The sequence below is a fragment of the Mercenaria mercenaria genome, chromosome 4, assembly GCF_021730395.1.
Source record: "Mercenaria mercenaria strain notata chromosome 4, MADL_Memer_1, whole genome shotgun sequence".
NCBI classification, from domain to species: domain Eukaryota; kingdom Metazoa; phylum Mollusca; class Bivalvia; order Venerida; family Veneridae; genus Mercenaria; species Mercenaria mercenaria.
Genome location: NC_069364.1, coordinates 54,065,246 through 54,084,235, shown reverse-complemented (window position 1 = coordinate 54,084,235; position 18,990 = coordinate 54,065,246). Strand labels below are relative to the sequence as shown.

Below are 18,990 nucleotides of genomic sequence, written 5' to 3'. Positions count from 1 at the left end.
CCACCTACTGTCACAATCTGCAAACAATTAACCGTTTAATCGTACCCGCAGGCAAATGTTTACAAAAACATGTGCAAGAGTGATTTTAGACTGATCCAATAACATCGAAATCGCTGATCGGTATTGTTTAAAACAATATGCAGACCAGTCTTAAAATTACGTCATTTTAGCGCCACCTGCCAAAGTGTACTTTCGATTTCGCTGACCTCAATATTTATCGAGCGATCAGAAAGAACAGATATTTGATTTTGAGGCAGTTTAGTGCTTACACTGATTGTTTATGCTTTTCAATTTAAATACTTGCCTAACATGCAAAAAAATCGACCATGATTTTGCAAAATATCAGAAAGTATACAGAATTTTGGACAAACATAAATTCGGATAAGTGAATACACAGTGCCAAGAAACTGAGAGACGTTATATACGCGGTTCTAGTCCGTTTATTAAACCAGACAGATGTTTAGAATCATTCAGGTTCAACTTTAAATAATTTTGAGATAAATTACAATTCATACAGCTCTAAGTTAGTAAGTTCTAAGGAATTTGCAAGTTTATAAAAATTGATTTGCATTCCTTTCAGTAATGCACTTCCAATGTTGTGAAAGTGAATGTACATTAGATGTCTGAATTGCAGTCAGTGTATATCAAGATGAGCCTGCACATCCATGCAGTCTGATCCCAAGTGTTTACTGTTCATTCTTTAATAGTTTTATGAACTTGCCTATAAACTGTAAACAGCATTGTCTAAATTAAAAGATATTGTAGAAAATTTGCATCTTAATACTTTTTTTTTTTTTTTTTGGATTTAACGTTGCACCGACACATGATAGGTCATATGGCGACTTTCCAGCTTTAATGGTGGAGGAAGACCCCAGGTGCCCATCCGTGCATTATTTCATCACGAGCGGGCACCTGGGTAGAACCACCGACCTTCCGTAAGCCAGCTGGATGGCTTCCTCACATGAAGAATTCAACGCCCCGAGTGAGGCTCGAACCAACATCGATGAGGGGCAAGTGATTTGAAGTCAGCGACCTTAACCACCCGGTCACGGAGGCCCCCTCTTAATACTTAAATACAGTATGAACATGTATTATGTAAATATCATTATTATTTTTGCCTTTTATATTTCTTGCAGGCAAACAGACTTTTTATTTAATTGATGAAAGTCAGTGCACTGGGAAAGGAGCAGAAAGTGTGACGTCCATGGCTCACCACTATTTGCAGTTCTATGGCATAGGAGAGAAACATGCACAGGTTGTATTATGCTATAACTATATATGTAATAACTCTTTATGTTTTATTTTGGGCTGTAAGTTTATTATTATGAAGAAGCGACACCTGTTGGCAAATGGGACAATATAGAGAGAACAACAGGTGTAAACATCTGCTGGTTAAATATGGTTTCAGTGTTGTTATATTTTCTGGTCCTTTGGGATCATGGAGTCTATTCAACATGTGTGTAATAGAGTTCCACTTAAGCCAGTGCTAGGGGCTCGAGAGGTGTTGCACATTACATTATCTCTCATGAACAGACTCAATCAAACCGAGTCTGCTATTATTCTTCTTGGTTGCATTCCAAAGGATCTTTTTTAAAGATTTTATTAATACATTTTTTCAATAAAAATGCAGTCATTTTGATATTTATGTGCTTCATCTGTTTTTGAATGATAAAACTCAGATTTAGTTATATTCTATCAGAAGTACAAAAGAAAAATAATCATACTTTTACTCTTTTGTAAAAATGTATCTACTTACAAAAGTTTGATAGTAAGCAAAACATACACCGCATTTGAGAAAATGCACCACATTTGAGAAAATGTATATCTTTCCTTTCGTTTTGCGTTTGATTTAATTTGTTAATTTTTATTTTTTGTTTTTATTAGATACATTTTGATAATGCAGCTGGACAGAACAAAAACAACTGTGTCATTTGGTATGCAGTATGGCGCACTTTAATTGGTAAGATTTTTTAGGCTAAAACAAACAACTTTCTTTACTTGTTTTTAGCTCGACTATTCGAAGAATAGCAGAGCTATCCTTCTCGCCCCTTGTCGGCGTGAGCGTCACACAAATGTTAAATTTGGGGTACCACCCCAAATATTTTCAAAGTCCATTGAGATATTGCTTTCATATTTTGCTTACTTGTTAACCATCATGACCCCAGTCTGTCTAAAGGAGGAGGCAACTCTGTCTAGCTTTTTGACTGAATTATGGCCCCTTTTCGACTTAGAATAAATGTTAAAGTTTGCGTACCACCCCAAATATTTTCAAAGTTCATTGAGATATTGCTTTGATATTTTGTATACTTGTTTACCATCATGATCCCAGTCAGTTGAAAGGAGGAGGCATCTCTATCGAGCATTTTGACTGAATTATGGCCCCTTTTCAACTTAGAATATGCTTATGTTAAAGTTTTACTCATTGCTTATATTATACTATCAAGCACTGAGAATAGTCGAGCGCGCTGTCCACTGACAGCTATTGTTTAATGTGGCAATAATGTATAACAATTTACTAAATGTATTGCATGCATGTACCAGCGTTTTTAGTATTTCTTCAAAAAAAGAAGGATGGAAAAGGTGCTGAGGCCATGTATCTGTTTTCGGCATTCATAGATTCTGTGTGAAAGTGAATTGAGTAGCTTACAATACCTGCTCAGATATTCAGAGTGATTATAATTAATTGTTCATATAAACAGTACTAAATGGCTTCAGAAAGGTGTTGCCATTATTCTGATGTGATGTAAAAGAAAGTTTTTTTCAGCATATTTTTCCAGACTTACTGAATATAAGTTTCAATTGAAAGATGGCATGGTACAAATTGATAATCATTAATTTATAGGTTCTGTAGACAGATCTATGATACAGATACATTTGTACTACATAATGGTTATATTAGGCAAAACAATTTCTCATGTTGCATTTTAGTAAAGATTCATCAAATTCATAGAACAATTGAACAATATGTGGCACAAATAATTTCACTCAGCTTTGCCTTTATGAAATTATTAAGTCTGATATATAACCTTCCATTGTGCGTAAATAGTGCTAAAGCAGTCTTTTTCAATAAATTATTTCTTAATTGTACCTTTGCAACTGGTAGGAAAGTACATGATTATATCTGACTGTCATCTAAAGACAAGTATGACATAAGTTGCATCATTAGAAAACAAACACTTGGATTTACAACCAGTATTGATGCACATGTTATCTCAATCCATACTTGTCACAAAATGTTAATGATGTTTTTCTCATGACCCTGCTCATTTTACTCTAAAATACTGATAACAGTTTTGTTAGTTGAATATTACCAAGACATTTTAATTTTCAGGACTACATGAGACTATTGCATTGAGTATGTTGGTGGCAGGTCACACGAAATTCGCTCCAGATTGGCATTTCGGTGTGTGGAAAGTAAAGTGGAGAGATTCCAATGCAGAAACAATGACCCAAGTGGCTGGCACTGTGAGAGAGTCATCAAGAGGTGGTCACAATGTTCCACAATTAGTTGATGATACTGACAAACCTGTTGCTTTTGACAGCTGGAAGCCATTTCTTGAACAGTATTTTAAACCTGTTAAACAATTGTCCAAATACCATCATTTCTTTTGTAGTTCAGTTGAACCGGGTGTTGTATATTGCAAGGAATATTTCGATTCTGAAGAAGTTAGCGTAAATATACTGAAGCAAGTGCCTGAGAAAAATGCAATGCCTGTAGTAAAAGCTTTTCCAGGTTTGAATGCAGCCCGTCAGTGGTATTTGTATGAACAAATTGGTCAGTTCTGTAAATCTGATCTTGCAAAAGATGTTGTTTGCCCGAAACCGTGTGTTCCAAAAATAGAAATTAAACTTGATACAGATTGTGATGTAAAAGTCGGTGGTAAGAGAAGGAATAATTTATTGACATGAGACTTCATTTTCCAAGATAGGAAAATTTCTTTTGCCATGAGCTAGATGCCATATTCACTTAATGCTTCAAAAGCATAGTATCTATATGAATGATCAATACACATATAATTATGAAAAAATTTTTTGGAATACATATTTGTTGTTAGACAATAGTATTTTAGTTACTTTTGAGAATGGGCAATATTTATCACAAGTTCTTAGGTGTGTTGTACTTGAAGTCATAGAAACTGTACTCTACTTTGAACAGAAATTTTAAAGATTATGTTTTGTAGACATTGTTTCAAATTTAAATGCATGTGTTAATTTCTCAGTCACAATGTTAGTCTTGAAAATCAAAAAGAAATACAGAAATACTCTCTGCTTTCTAGGCAACAAGAAATATTTTATAAGTAATGTAAATGTGTATGTTAACATTTATTTGCTTGAATTATTTTTAGCTCACCTGTTACAAAGTGACAAGGTGATCTTTTGTGATCGCGCGGTGTCCGTCCGTCCGTCCGTAAACTTTTGCTTGTGACCACTCTAGAGGTCACATTTTTCATGGGATCTTTATGAAAGTTGGTCAGAATGTTCAGCTTGATGATATCTAGGTCAAGTTCGAAACTGGGTCACGTATCTTTGAAAACTAGGTCAGTAGGTCTAAAAATAGAAAAACCTTGTGACCTCTCTAGAGGCCATATATTTCATAAGATCTTCATGAAAATTGGTCAGAATGTTCACCTTGATGATATCTAGGTTAAGTTTGAAACTGGGTCACGTGCCTTCAAAAACTAGGTCAGTAGGTCTAAAAATAGAAAAACATTGTGACCTCTCTAGAGGCCATATATTTCATGAGATCTTCATGAAAGTTGGTCAGAATGTTCACCTTGATGATATCTAGGTCAAGTTTGAAACTGGGTCACGTGCCCTAAAAAACTAGGTCAGTAGGTCAAATAATAGAAAAACCTTGTGACCTCTCTAAAGGCCATACTTTTTATGGGATCTGTATGAAAGTTGGTTTGAATGTTCATCTTGATGATATCTAGGTCAAATTTGAAACTGGGTCAACTGCGGTTAAAAACTAGGTCAGTAGGTCTAAAATTATTAAAATCTTTTGACCTCTCTAGAGGCCATATTTTTCAATGGATCTTCATGAAAATTGATCTGAATGTTCACCTTGATGATATCTAGGTCAGTTTCGAAACTGGGTCACGTGTGGTCAAAAACTAGGCCAGTAGGTATAAAAATAGAAAAACGTGACCTCTCTAGAGGCCATATTTTTCATGAGATCTTCATGAAAATTAGTGAGAATGTTCACCTTGATGATATCTAGATAAAGTTCAAAACAGGGCCTGTATCTTTGAAAACTAGGTCAATAGGTCAAATAATAGAAAAACCTTGTGACCTCTCTAGAGACCATATTTTTCAACGGATCTTCATGAAAATTGGTCAGAATTTTTATCTTGATAATATCTAGGTCAAGTTCAAAACTTGGTCACATGAGCTCAAAAACTAGGTCACTATGTCAAATAATAGAAAAAACGACGTCATACTCAAAACTGGGTCATGTGGGAAGAGGTGAGCGATTCAGGACCATCATGGTCCTCTTGTTGCATATCTCAAAACGACAATTTCAAGTGAATATTATTATCTATTTATTGAAGGCTGAAGAAATGTGCCAAATTAATGTCTTTTCGAGAGCAAAAAAATCTACGAAACATTCTGTCATTAGTATGATTTCTAATATCATGGATATCTAAAACCCGGATGTCACTCAAAAGGCTGCTTTTCATATTGTCTTAAAAATTTTGAAATCGCTTCATGAGATACTCCTTTGGCTGTTTATTCAGTTTTTTCAAGTTCGTTTATTTTGCAAAACCTTGAAATGCGTCTGAAGTTGCAATTTTATGTAATGTACTTTGTTTAAGAAGTTATTGTGTCGTCAAAATACCATTTTATTTCAAATTGAAATCTTCAAGTCGGTTTTTTAAGACATTGTTTAGATTTTGGTTTTACAAGGCATTTTTATCAGCATTCAAGGGTAGAATTGTTGTATTTCAAGAAGAAGAGATGAAATATTCTCTGGTTGCTAGGCAACAGGAAGAAACAGTGAAGTTATGAAAAATGTTCATTGATAATTCTTTGCTTCAACCATACATGTATATTTTACAACCACATTTTAACAGTATGCCTTCATTGAAACATGTAGAAGTATTTTGAATTAATGTCAATATATGCTAGCAATGTTCTGTCAGGAATTCAAATTGGTATAAAAAAATAGCATGAACCATCCTGTAAGATGTCTGTTTATCTCTAAAAGTTTTCAACAGATTGACCTGAAATTTTCAAGACTGTTTGTTTATATATTTTGTTAACTTTTTAATTTGATCTTTAAATGAATGGAAATGTTTCAGTCAAATTTCAAGTCTAAAAACCTAAAAAACATGGAAATTGTGACATATTCCATTGTTGCTAAGCAACAGAAATATTGAGGTCGCTGTTTTATAACTACATTTAAGCTTTATTATCATAGCTTTATTTCATACAACCATGTTTGCAAAGTAAGCACCTTGTTATGGGCTTATAAAACACTAAAGGTTAATATTATTAGGTGCAATAATTTTTGTAAAAAGTGCCTGTTTGCAGTCAAGATATTTTGCACATCATCTATACATAAAACTGTTTATTTCTTCAAAACCACTTAATAGTTTGCACTGGAAATTTCAAGTCTGTTTTCTAAGACATTGTTTAGATATTGGAAGCAGATTTATTTTGTATTAAAAGGTGTTTTTATCAGCATTCAATGGTAGACATGTTGTATTGCGGACTTCAAGAATAAGAGATAAAATATTCTCTGGTTGCTAGGCAACAGGAAGAAATATTAAAGTTATGAAAAATGTTCATTGATAATTCTTTGCTTCAACCATACATGTATATTTTACAACCACATATTTAACAGTATGCCTTCATTGAAACATGTAGAAGTATTTTGAATTAATGTCAATATATGCTAGCAATGTTCTGTCAGGAATTCAAATTGGTATAAAATGTTTCAGTCAAATTTCAAGTCTAAAAACCTAAAAAACATGGAAATTGTGACATATTCCATTGTTGCTAAGCAACAGAAATATTGAGGTCGCTGTTTTATAACTACATTTGTGCTTTATTATCATAGCTTTATTTCATACAACCATGTTTGCAAAGTAAGCATCTTGTTACGGGCTTATAAAACACTGAAGGTTAATCTTACTAGGTGCAGTAAATTTTGTAAAAATAGCCAGTTTGCAGACAAGATATTTTGCACATTGTTTATGTATTAAAATCGTTATTTCTTCAAAAATAGTCTATATTTTGCACTGAGAATTTCAAGTCTGTTTAAATAGGTTATTACTCTTTTTGAAAAAAAAAACATCATTTTTGACATAAGTTCACTTTAATTATTAATATATTTGGCTTAAAAAGTAAGAAAATTGAAATGTCACCTGGTTGCTAGGCAACAGAAATGAAAATATTTGTCTGCTGTACTCCGCTTTTTTACCAGAATGTTGCTTTGACATGAAATAAAGAAATTGAACACAGTAATTTGCTTCTGTTTTTTATTTTCTATTTACAAAAGTGTATTTAGTATACTTATCTGAAAGCAAGAAAAATGCCTCAAAATCAGTGCAGATTGGCATATGTCTAAAAGTGGTCATCAACATAAACTCCAATGTAACTTCACCATTTTTTGAGATTTGACCCTCAAATTTTCAGGAATTTTTCACAAAATGTTATAGAATTCAGAAATAAAGAAAAGTCAAAAATGATTTTTTTGGTCCATAAGCCCCATTTTTACATTCCATGACACATATGCATTTTCAAAAAATATAGTCTTCAAACTATATTTAGACCACAGTTCTTTAATATACGGTTAATGTTTTACTTTTATGGTGTAAGGTATTGAGCCACCTTAGATATCAAGTAGTGTATTGCTGCTGACTAAGGCTGACCCCACTCTATTCATTAAATTGAATTAATTGTTTGATTTATCCTTATTGCTTTATGTTTTAATTTGTTTGTGTTATGTACACAGCCAGTCATACATATACTTGTATAGATTTCCATTTAAAAGGGACGATATATGTCATTGTTTGTATAAATGTGTACAGTATACGTAAATCATTGATAATTATACATTAGAGGGTTTTTACGCCTATATCGTAACAACACAAAAAGATAACAACATTAACAAAATGAATAACTACGAGGCAAGACTGATCAGCCCACAGAACGACCCCGGGCAATATTGCTTGTCATTCTGGTATCACATGTATGGCAGCCATGTCAATAGACTAACTGTATCAATAAAGGAAGGCTCGGATAAAAAAGAATTATTCCGGAAAACAAGAAACCAGGGCAAAAGATGGATATTAAGGCAAATACACTCTGAAGCAAAAGAACGTTTTCAGGTAAACAAAAATCAAAATATCTACATAATAATTATTTCACAAACATGCATATGAAGTGTATTGTCATTAGTTTTATCATAAATATAATTATTATTTTGTTATGAGTATTCTTCTTCTTCTTCTTCTTCTTATTATTATTATTATTATTATTGTCATTATTATTATTATATTTATAAAATGCTAACGCTTAGTAATTTGCTTTTTTCTAGAAAAGTGATATGGTTTATTTGAAATGCATTCAGAAAGTTATATCGAAGTTTAAAATGTTCAATAGGCATATATTTATAGCCCAACGCGTTTCTTTTGATATACATATATAGCGGTTGATTTTCAATTTCCTTCAATGTTTAAACCATTAGGACGAAGTATTCCAAATGTCACAACATTTGACTGTACGATAGTTTATGTTTGGACGTTGCCCAAGTTGTGATGTGAAAGTTAGGACACTTGTAATTTCAATAGCTCCTTTACACAAAAACATTCAAATATGGCTAATTGAAAACAATATCAACGGATGAAAACAACTGAAACTATAAAAAAATATGTAATACGATGTATATTTGTTTCCATTTGGATGTGAAATCATTGGATAACCTCTAAGCCATGTATTCTAAATAGAGACTACTTAACAGTAAATTATTTCTTAAACGTTTTTTACAATGGGATTTTTAGACGAGACGCGTGTAGCCTTATATATAGCTCAGAGTGAGTTCCATAGACTTCCGTTTGTAATGTTGTATGGATTGCGTCTGTGGCACAACTAATGGCACAGCCAATTTTTACCTGAAGTAACTTTATATACTTGTACCATGGTATTGTTTTTATTCTATTTTAATAGATTGTAATTGAGGGAAAAGCAAGAAATCACAGGATGTCTTGGTATGGGGACATAGCAGTTGATGATATAGAAATTTTCCTGGAGTGACAGGCCAGAATGCCAACCAAACGGTAAATAATACTTTAATGACGTCATTATCATTTTGATAAAACATGGAAAACATAACATACTCTTTATGATACAGTTATGTGAATATGACTGAGGAGCTTTCAAAAAAGGAATGACTTGCATTTCGCACTAGAAAAAAAATGAGGGTACCGCTGCCACATGTTCAGTATTGAGGTACGAACATATTTGGACATTTTTGCATTAAAATAAATTGAATTTATGTTTGCTACGTGCTCAATAATAAGTATGAACATGATTTACATATTTGTTTATCTTGCACTAAAATAGTTTGAGTGTACTGTACCAGTGCTACGTCCTGAATGATAGGTATGGACATGATTTACATAACTGTTTATTTTGCACTAGAAGGAACTAATTGCACCTCTGCTACGGGCTGTATGATAGGCATGAACAAGATTTACATAATTGTAAGGAATTGAGTGTACCATTGCTACGTTCTCAATGATAGTTATGGCCATGGTTTACATAATTGTTCATCTTGCATTAGAAGGAATTGAGTTATACGTGCTCAATGATAGACATGAAGATGATTTACATTATTGCTAATATTGCACTACAAAGAACTGGTTGTTCCCCTGCTACGTGCTCAATGATATGTACGGACATGATGTACATATTGAATCCTTTTGCACTGAAACGCATTAAGTATACCACTGCTACGTGTTCAATGATATATATGAACATGTTTTAAATAGTCAGTGTAAGTTATATCAAGGGAACTACCTTTTTTTATCAGACTGCATGATGCCGACCTTCGACAGTGGAATAACTTTAAATGCGTTAGAAAGCACTACATACAACATGACAGCAAAATTGTCTTGTGCAGTTGGCTTTACGTTGATTGGCAATGCATATGTAACTTGTCAGGCGAATGGGAACTGGTCAACGCAACCGAACTACGTCATCAACAGTATTTATTTCACGTTTGCATAACTCTAAATATCTTATCTTGTGAAATATTTTAGTTCCATACGCATACTTTATATTTAATAAACAAGAACATTTATGTTCTAAGTTTTGGCTAGTACAACCTTTTTATTGACACTTTTATTAATAACTTCAGTTTACTTAGTACTTTTAAACTAAATTACGTTAAAATAATTCCACGAGTCCTTTGAAACGTCATATTTATCAGACACGGTCGTTTTTTTTTTAAGTGTTTCTCAATTTAGTTTCATTTGAACGCTAATAACTGCACAAAAGATAACCGTTCGTCTATGAATAATTCGTAGTCGCATTCATTGAGCCGGTTATTTGTTTTAAATCCAGACTGCAGTGACCCGACTCCAGAATCAGGAAATGTTGATAGCACAGACTTTCAGTATGGTTCAGTTATTGAAGTTACATGCGTTGAAGGCTATAAAATCAATGGAAATTCTTCAATAATATGCCAAGCAAATTCTACATGGAGTAACATTCCAGTGTGTGACCAGATAGGTAGGTAAGTTGCAATGGTTTCAAACGTAATTATTCCGAATATTCATGATCACACCGCCTGTGTTAAGCATAATAAAGGAATAAATATGGTGGTAGTAATTCGCAGTATGTGCCCCGACTATCCACTCAAATATAGTCCGTATAAGTACAAAGTCATTTTCACGGTTTCATGCCAAATTAAGTTTTATATGTGCTTGATTGTAAAGATTCATTTAAAGCAACCTTATAATTATGCTTCCAAAGTTACGCTGTAAATGCTGTTTAAAATTGAAGTATGTATTTCCTTATGTCTTCATACGTAGTATTAGCATTTTATATCATGTGCCTCACTCACATGAACATGATTTCCTTGCATTATTGTTAACCCGATAGTATTGGTATTTATTGGTTTCGTATCTATAGATTTTCAAAAAGAAATAGGGGCATCCTTGACTAGTGGTTAAGGTCGCATGAACATGATTTCCTTGCATTGTTGTTAACCCGAGAGTATTGGTATTTATTGGTTTCTTATCTATAGATTTTCAAAAAGAAATAGGGGCATCCTTGACTAGTGGTTAAGGTCCCTTACTTCGAATCACTTTTCCCTCACCGATGTGGGTTCGGCCCGCACTCAGGGCATTGAATTCTTCATGTGAGGCAGCCATCCAGCTAATTGACGGAAACGGAAGGTCAGTAATTGTACTAAGGTGCCCATCCATAATTCATGTAGGGCACACGGGGTCTTTCTCCACCATCAAAGCTAGAAAGTCGACATATGACCTATAATTAAGTCGGTGCGACGCTAAACTCAACAACAACAGCAAAATTCAAGAATCTTGAAGTGCTGGTAAAAAGATGTTATACATTGTTTTTTTTACGTAGAAAATGTTGGAGATATTTGGTACCATATTACCTTTATAGATTCCTACCTTCATCTCTGTTTCAGAATGTGAAACTTTGAATATCACAAACGGACATTTTAATACAGCACTCGGAACGACTTTTGGAAAAACAGCCACACAGTCCTGTTACACCGGTTATACGCTTTCGGGAGATGAAACAGTCACATGCATTGAAGCTGGTTGGAATGGTACTATCGCAACGTGTACCATCGTTGGTATGCAATTACTTTTAAATATTTAATTATTTTAATTATGCTATTTTACAAGCGCGTAGTATATAATTGCTCAAAGTTGACTTCTCCGTATGTTGGAGTAGAAGTTGTCCTTATTAAGCGTGCATTTACTACAGTAAATTAGCCAAGACACGCTTTTTTCCAAACTATTTATTTTCCTTACTACTTTTTCTTAAGTTCCTGTGAGTTATTTTTTCAAATGCTTGCTTCAAATAAGAAGGGGAGCGGTTGCCTAGTGGTTAAGGTCTCGGCCGCTCAATCCAGGGGTCTTTGGTTCGAAACTGGGGTCCCGACCACGCCCTCTCAATGACATCAGTACTGGTTTTTTCATGAAACGGACTCGAGAGTGGTTCAAAGAAGCTTGAAGCTTTCATCACAATCGAGCTAAAATAAATTGGCATAAACTAAACTGAGTACATGAACGTTTGATATTTTGTATTTGAACGTGCTTGTGTGAATTTCCTTTTTATAAAAGATGATTGTAATTTCAGCAAGGATATTACAAAATCTTCAATGAAATAGTCGCTTCGCTTAAGGTTTAGCAGTATATCACAAAACAACAGATTTTTTAGCGAATGAACAGCATCTTGATACACAACTTATCTGTCAAATACGTTCTGTCCCACGGAGTTGGATACTTAAAATATTCTAAATGAGTTGTCCCCCTTTAAATAAGAATGCCATTTGAAAAGAAATAAATGTAAACAATTGTAAAAACGATGTTTTACCTAGTTATGTAAAGTTTAAACACTCGCACGATGTTGCAAATGCATCAAAACGAAGACATGTAAAAGTTTTTTAAAAAGGTGAGTTTTTAAAGGCGCTGTACTGTCCAGAAGTGTGGCCCCTTCATGTAGCCCCTTTCCGGAATTCAATACATATATGAATAAATTGACAATGGTTTTGTACAATAATATAAATGTTTTATATGCTGTTATATTTTCATGTAAAACAATGCTTTCTTTCTATGATGTGATGACGTTCGAACTTTTTTTCTCCGAAACATGGACCTATACCTTAAGGTTTCGCTCACAGTCGGTGTAGCTTCTGTAGGTCGTTGAAATGAATTTACGTCTTTTAGAGTATTATTTAACTTCTATGAATTACAGTCTTTATGATGAAAAATTGTTTCCGAATATTTACACAGGTACATATTTAGCATATCATGTTGTTTCAGTTTTGTCTTCAAGAACATTGTAATAAATCCAGCAGAGTTTCTTCAGCATCCTGCTTTTCTGTATTATGTCAGAGTTTTTATAAACCTTTGAAAAAAGTAAATAAAATCTTTCAGAGGGTCCTTTGAAAGTATAGAAAGTTATCAAGCCAAATGACAGAAGACACGGCTTGAATGAGTCTGTTCATGCGAGGTTATGGCAAGTGCAACATCCCTCTCGCCCCTAGCACCAGCGTAAGTGGAACTCTATCACATAGATACTGAATGGACTCCATGATGCCAAAGAACCAGAAATTATACCAAGTTTCAAGTTTCAAGTTTATTAGCATAATCAGCAAACAATTTGCCTTTGATCATTTACAAACACAAAAAAAAACTGTGGCAAAGACACATATAAATACACAAATGATAATGGATACTTAATATACACATTATTACAATATACAGTTAAGAAACAGTTAATCTTTTCATGTCACTTTTTCTTACAAACATGCATTCTTTAATACCAACACTGAACTCGAGTATGGGGAGATTTTCTCCTGCAGTCAAACAGCACTGAAAGACTGCTGTTGCGATAGCCAAGAAAATCTTTAAGACAATCCTTTGGAAGCATACAATCAAGCAAAATACTTGCATACTCTGTTTGACTTAGTCTGTTCATCAGAGGTATTAGGAAGTGCAACACCCCTCACGCCCCCTAGCGCCGGCTTTAGTGTAATTGTATTAAGCTGATATAAAATCTGATTGAAAAATCAATATACCATTCAGACACAAAGTAAGAAAATGTTGTAAAACTTAATAAGCATGATACTACTGCCAATCTAGATGGGTTGTGATTATCTATGTCCGATAAAAGTGACATTTTAATTTAGTTAATACAACACCTAACACGTTTACACACAGATGAAGATTGACAGTTAACGTATTCACATATGATTTCATTCAGTAAGTTAAGTGTTCAGCAGTTGTCGAACATCTATGTGATAAAAATACATTTATTTACCCTTATTTAAGATTATCATCAGAATTTTTCTAAAGTTGTTTTATGCCATTTCAAATTTCAAGCTAGTTTACAACACTTTAATTTTATCGAAAATGGGTGGAGGTTTCGGTAGAGCAATCTTCTTTTCATTCATAACTTAAAAGTAAGCAACGAACTGGCCATTGCCATCGTGCGTGATTCGTTAACGGGAACAATAAAATGAACTATTAGTCAATTCAGTTTGCTTAAAGGGAATTCCTATAGTTTTTTATGCGCATCTTTCTGCGCAGCCTACACTTTCTATGGAAAACTGAACTGAAGTCAACATTTGTTGAAACATGTTACAGACAATCTTAAATATGAGGAATTTTGAATGAAATAATATTTTTGATAAGTTATATCAGTAATCAAATGTTGATACTGGTTTATGTTGTATTGACAAGTATCATGCCTGACAGGTGTCTTGCTATTTTTGTGGTTGTGTTTTCACATCGCATTTTAGTACAAAGACAGTGTTGTTCATATAATGTAAGATAATTGACTTAGTACTGATAAGACAATATCACCTTTCAGATTATTTAGTATTCAATTATAGAAAGAATTAAGAAGTTTTAAAACTTTTTTTTAAAAACTTTTAGCAGACATACATGTAATCAATTTGGCCAGGTTCGCGCCATTTCCGTCCAAACAGGTGTTGTATTCTAGCGGTCTTAACATAAAATTTAGCCTGGTGACCCATACATTTTTAGCCATTTTTATGCTCACAATATAATTATCTATACACAAGAAGAAAAAAAAAATCTATGAAAGAGTTTTTTCAAAATTAAAAAAAAAATATTCTTCACTATGGGTATTTTTCATTGAAAAAGTTCACAAAAGTAAATATGAAACAATATTTTTTTTCATTTGTACCCATTATTGTAAGGATAGAGTTTTACAAATATGACTATGATATCAAATAAGTATATAATAAAATCTGTAAAAAGAAAAAACCGTATTGTGCTGCCTGGCTGTATATTTTGGTTGGTATTTATAAAAAAGCAGAAAATTATGAAAATGTTAAAAAATCGCTGGCAGTTTCAGCAACAGTGGGTGTGTTCAAAACAATTTTTCACAAAAACAAGCCTGGTGACCTATTGTTTTTATTTGTTCATTGTTTTCAGCACAAATTTTCCTATCATATATGTGAATTTAAAAAAAATCTATGAAAGGAAAAAAACTATAGGAATTCTCTTTAAGCAGCTTGTTTGGTCTTTTTGAAGATGTCAAAAATAGTTCTGCCGAGATAAGATAATAGTTTTGATAACTTGATGTTTCAACATGTACGCGAGCACTGCAAACAGTGAAGTAAAAGCAGCCTTTAATATAAAAGAAATAACAACGCATGTGTAACTGTTAATCGCATGAATTTCGAATCTACAGTTAAGTTGAATGGGTCTCCTTGGCCGACTGATTAAGGTCGTTGATTTCAAATCACTTACCTCTCACTAATTAGGGTTCTAAACACCATTGGAGTGTAGAATTCTTCATGTAAGGAATGCATTCAGCTGACATTTGGAAGGTCTGTGGTTCTACTCTTGTGTCTCAAGGCATCTTGTGTCTTCGGTTGGAGAAATCCCCATATCGCTGAGACTCTAAGCATCACCAAATCACCCGACCAGAAATATTCCTAGAGTATTTCACTTTAAATAATGCAAGATTTCTTTCACATTTTCTTTCAGACTCGGAAGCCAGTGCTCTAGTCGTAATATATGCTATGGTTCCAGTTATCGTAATTGTTCTTACCTTAGTTTTATTATTCGTTATTTGGAGGTAAGTTGTTCAAGTATTAGAAATTTAATGTACACTAACATATCACTCTTAGTGAAAGTTTGAACTAAGGACAGATTTTAGTTTTCTTGTACAGTGACAAATAGTCAAATTATCGGTAATTCCAATGAGCAGGACTATAGATATGGCATCAGTCTCCTAATTTTTTAATTCAAGACGAATTAAAACAAGATGGCTTCTTCATTATGCATGTGATTCCATGGTTTAATTAACAGTGTAAGGTAAACCCGCAACGTCTACTTAGTAGTCATTCACGGTGTAACCGCTTGATCAAACATCTGATACAATATCAGAGAAGCATATTGTCTGTACATGCCATGCATACTAAACAGCCCTTTGGAATACTAGAAGTCAGGAAAATTAAATTAAATGATACTTTACGGTAATAAATGTTTGGTTTGTGTGATATATTACTTTATATATCATTTAGAAAAAGACATTTACAGTGTGCAAAAGTGAATAATACACACCACAAACCTGGAGAAAGGCCGACAATTCAATATGCGAGTGAAACATGCAAAGGATATGGCCTTAAAAACCAGGACCATGTATTAGAGTCATCGGAACCGATACCAAAAGACGAGGAATATTCTTTTATTTCAGACCACAATAAAGCGGATCCATTAGACAACACGTTTTATAACACATTTGACAATATATGTAAAGTGGAAAATGATGTAGAAAATCAATATGATCATACAACAGGGTATTATTTAATTCTAGACTTATTATTAAATATAGACTTCAGATGTTTGACTTTTTCAACAGACTATAACTGGTATTTCTTATATAATTATAGTGGTAATTTTGAAAGAGGAGTCCCTCTATTGATACTTACTAGCTGACAATAATGCTGGGATTTATAAGCTTTCCTATAGTCTATAGCGTTTAGATTAATTCAAAACACAAAGCAACTGCTTATTGTCCGCCGTTCTTTCCCGTTTATACGAATTGTTATAAGGACATCGAGTCGTCATTTAACCATCTTTCCCGAGCTCTCTTATACGGTAGATAACTCCTTTGGTCTTGATCTTCAAAGAGTGTATAAGTAATGGGACATCCTCCATTGCATGTTGTTAGACGTACTGGAACTACTACGTTTGATATTCCTAGAACACTTACCTGTATTTACGAGTAAGGCTAACTTAGACCTTCCGGCAGTATTTGGCCTGCATTGGTCAGTCATAACTTAGCAAATATAATAGACGTTCCTGAACGTCTAACCCGCTCATACGAGTTATACATTCTGGAAGGACTAATGTACATGTTCGGGAGTAAGTAAGTTAGGCGTTCCGGAATGATCAAGTTAGACGTTCCGGAATGAGTAAGTTAGCTGTTCTGGAACGGACATGGCTCGTCGTCTGAACCAGATTCGGCGTTCTGGAATAGCTACTGAAACGTTTTCTTGTTATTTTTGTTGCAATAGAATGGAAATGATATTTTTTTCAGGTTTGTTCATTTTATTTCATGCCAGGTCAATCCAGTTTTAGTAATTAAATTGGAATGCTTTAAAATAAAAGCCCTTATTGTTCTTGCAAATTTCATTTCCTTTCAAGATTGTTGTAAATCTAGATCTATTGATTGTAATTTATTGCAAAATCCGGGTTTTTTTACTGACTGCTGCCTTCATTGAATATGTACTTGGAAATTTTATTTTGAATATTTTATTGTCTACGCATAAATGAAATCTAGATCTATCGTTGTAAAACGGATTTGAATTCTGCGATTTTGCAAACTGCAGTTTTAGGTCAGTGTCACTTGGTACATTCCTTTTTCGGGGAATTCATTTGGCAATTCACGGGTAAACAAGTTGAGGTTCCTTAAAGGGTATGTATTATGATGACCTATTTCCCCATCTCCTCATTCCCGTTATTTCTGGTTATTTAATCTGCATAAAAGTTTATATCTACAGTTTACAGGTAATGAGTACTTTTGCTTGGAAATAGCTCAAATTTTAAGGAAAGAAATGATCTCAATTTTTAGAAAACCCGTAATAAGCCTCCTGCGTCACACATTTTTGTCTAGAGACATAACCTCGTGACAATCTTTTTCAGCGCCAGTCGCATTGCGGACCTGAGGAGAGGTAACGCGTGTAAGCGGGAAGTGATATTTTTTTTTATTTATTTAGTGTTTTTTACTCTTATTTTTGCAAATGTAGTTAAAATTGCAGCCTTAATTAGAAAAAAAAGGTTATCGATCAATAATTCGAGTAGCTTTGAAAAAAAAACGGCATTCAACTTTTAATTGAAATAAATAAAAAAATTTTCTCTCGATTCCGTTACAGCAGCAGTGCGCTGAGATAGCTTTGGCAATTTTTTCCAAGTTTGAGTGTAAAATCCATTCACATATGTACTAAATGAAACTTAAGAAATTGGAATAGATAAAAGTGTTATATAGCCTGTAAATAATAATACAATTGTAATAATACTGTACATGTCCCAGGAGCATTGTCGTACATATACCTATATTTTCAAAAACATCCAGCTTTTTAAATTCCCATCAAATATTTACTGAAATAGAAATTTAGATGTCAGAAGGTCTTGTCAGTCTGCATACCAGTGTATAAACAGTTTTGGGATCTCATTTTATTTACAAACATGTAGATCAAAATATACAGTGCTTTAGGGTATAGCGGATTTTAGGGTATACTGGCAGTTGAGGCTAGATTGATAAATTTTATATTTAGACTTTAATTATTGTATAAATTTTCATATCATTTTTTTGCAAACAGACATTCTGACATACAGATAGCTAACTCGCCAATAGCGAGTCACTATCGTCACTTTTAGCACATGGTTAATACTATTTAGACTTTCATGATAATTAAACTTACTAACACTTAAAACTAATGCTCACATTGATTTAAATGTTTGATTTATTTGAATCTATCTTTTGTGTATGAAGTTATGATGAAATATTTAAACCTGTCAGATTCACCAATAAACCACTAGTTTATCATAGTTTCTATCCATTTAAAAAGTCTTTTTTCTGACAAAACATGACTGTGGTATTGGAAATAAACATGTCAAGGCAGAATATAATAAGAATCAGTATGCTTACATTCAGACGGGAGATACTAGGTAAAAGGAATATAGCGCTAGTTTTCACCAACTATAGTATATATCTAAAACTAAAATTGAAATACTGATG

General features: G+C 33.4%; 2 protein-coding genes across 3 annotated transcripts in view; both read left to right on the top strand.

Annotated features, from left to right (window-relative positions):
- LOC128556374 (uncharacterized) overlaps positions 1 to 5,120 on the top strand; it is a 130,905-nt gene extending 125,785 nt beyond the window's left edge. The window contains exons 2-4 of one of the 2 annotated variants that reach the window (XM_053541286.1): positions 1,191 to 1,255; positions 1,885 to 1,960; positions 3,332 to 5,120. In XM_053541286.1, the coding sequence (XP_053397261.1) occupies positions 1,205 to 1,255; positions 1,885 to 1,960; positions 3,332 to 3,909 (705 nt within the window). In that variant the 5' untranslated portion in view covers positions 1,191 to 1,204 and the 3' untranslated portion in view covers positions 3,910 to 5,120. Of the gene's footprint in view, positions 1 to 1,136; positions 1,256 to 1,884; positions 1,961 to 3,331 lie in introns of both variants that reach the window. The other variant, XM_053541285.1, reaches the window with a different exon arrangement.
- A 4,927-nt stretch (positions 5,121 to 10,047) lies between these two features.
- Positions 10,048 to 18,629, top strand: LOC128556639 (sushi, von Willebrand factor type A, EGF and pentraxin domain-containing protein 1-like). The gene is made up of 6 exons (XM_053542208.1): positions 10,048 to 10,213; positions 10,573 to 10,740; positions 11,666 to 11,836; positions 15,732 to 15,822; positions 16,271 to 16,546; positions 18,572 to 18,629. Exons 1-6 carry the CDS (start codon positions 10,048 to 10,050, stop codon positions 18,627 to 18,629), a joined length of 930 nt encoding a protein of 309 aa, XP_053398183.1.
- The last annotated feature ends 361 nt before the right edge of the window (positions 18,630 to 18,990 follow it).

Bases quoted from the DNA above. Each gene is read 5' to 3' on its own strand.
- LOC128556639 (XM_053542208.1), top strand. From the start codon at position 10,048: ATGCCGACCTTCGACAGTGGAATAACTTTAAATGCGTTAGAAAGCACT. The intron at 10,741-11,665 runs GTAGGTAAGTTG...TCTCTGTTTCAG, and splicing joins TCCAGTGTGTGACCAGATAG to AATGTGAAACTTTGAATATC. The intron at 15,823-16,270 runs GTAAGTTGTTCA...TATATCATTTAG, and splicing joins TTATTATTCGTTATTTGGAG to AAAAAGACATTTACAGTGTG.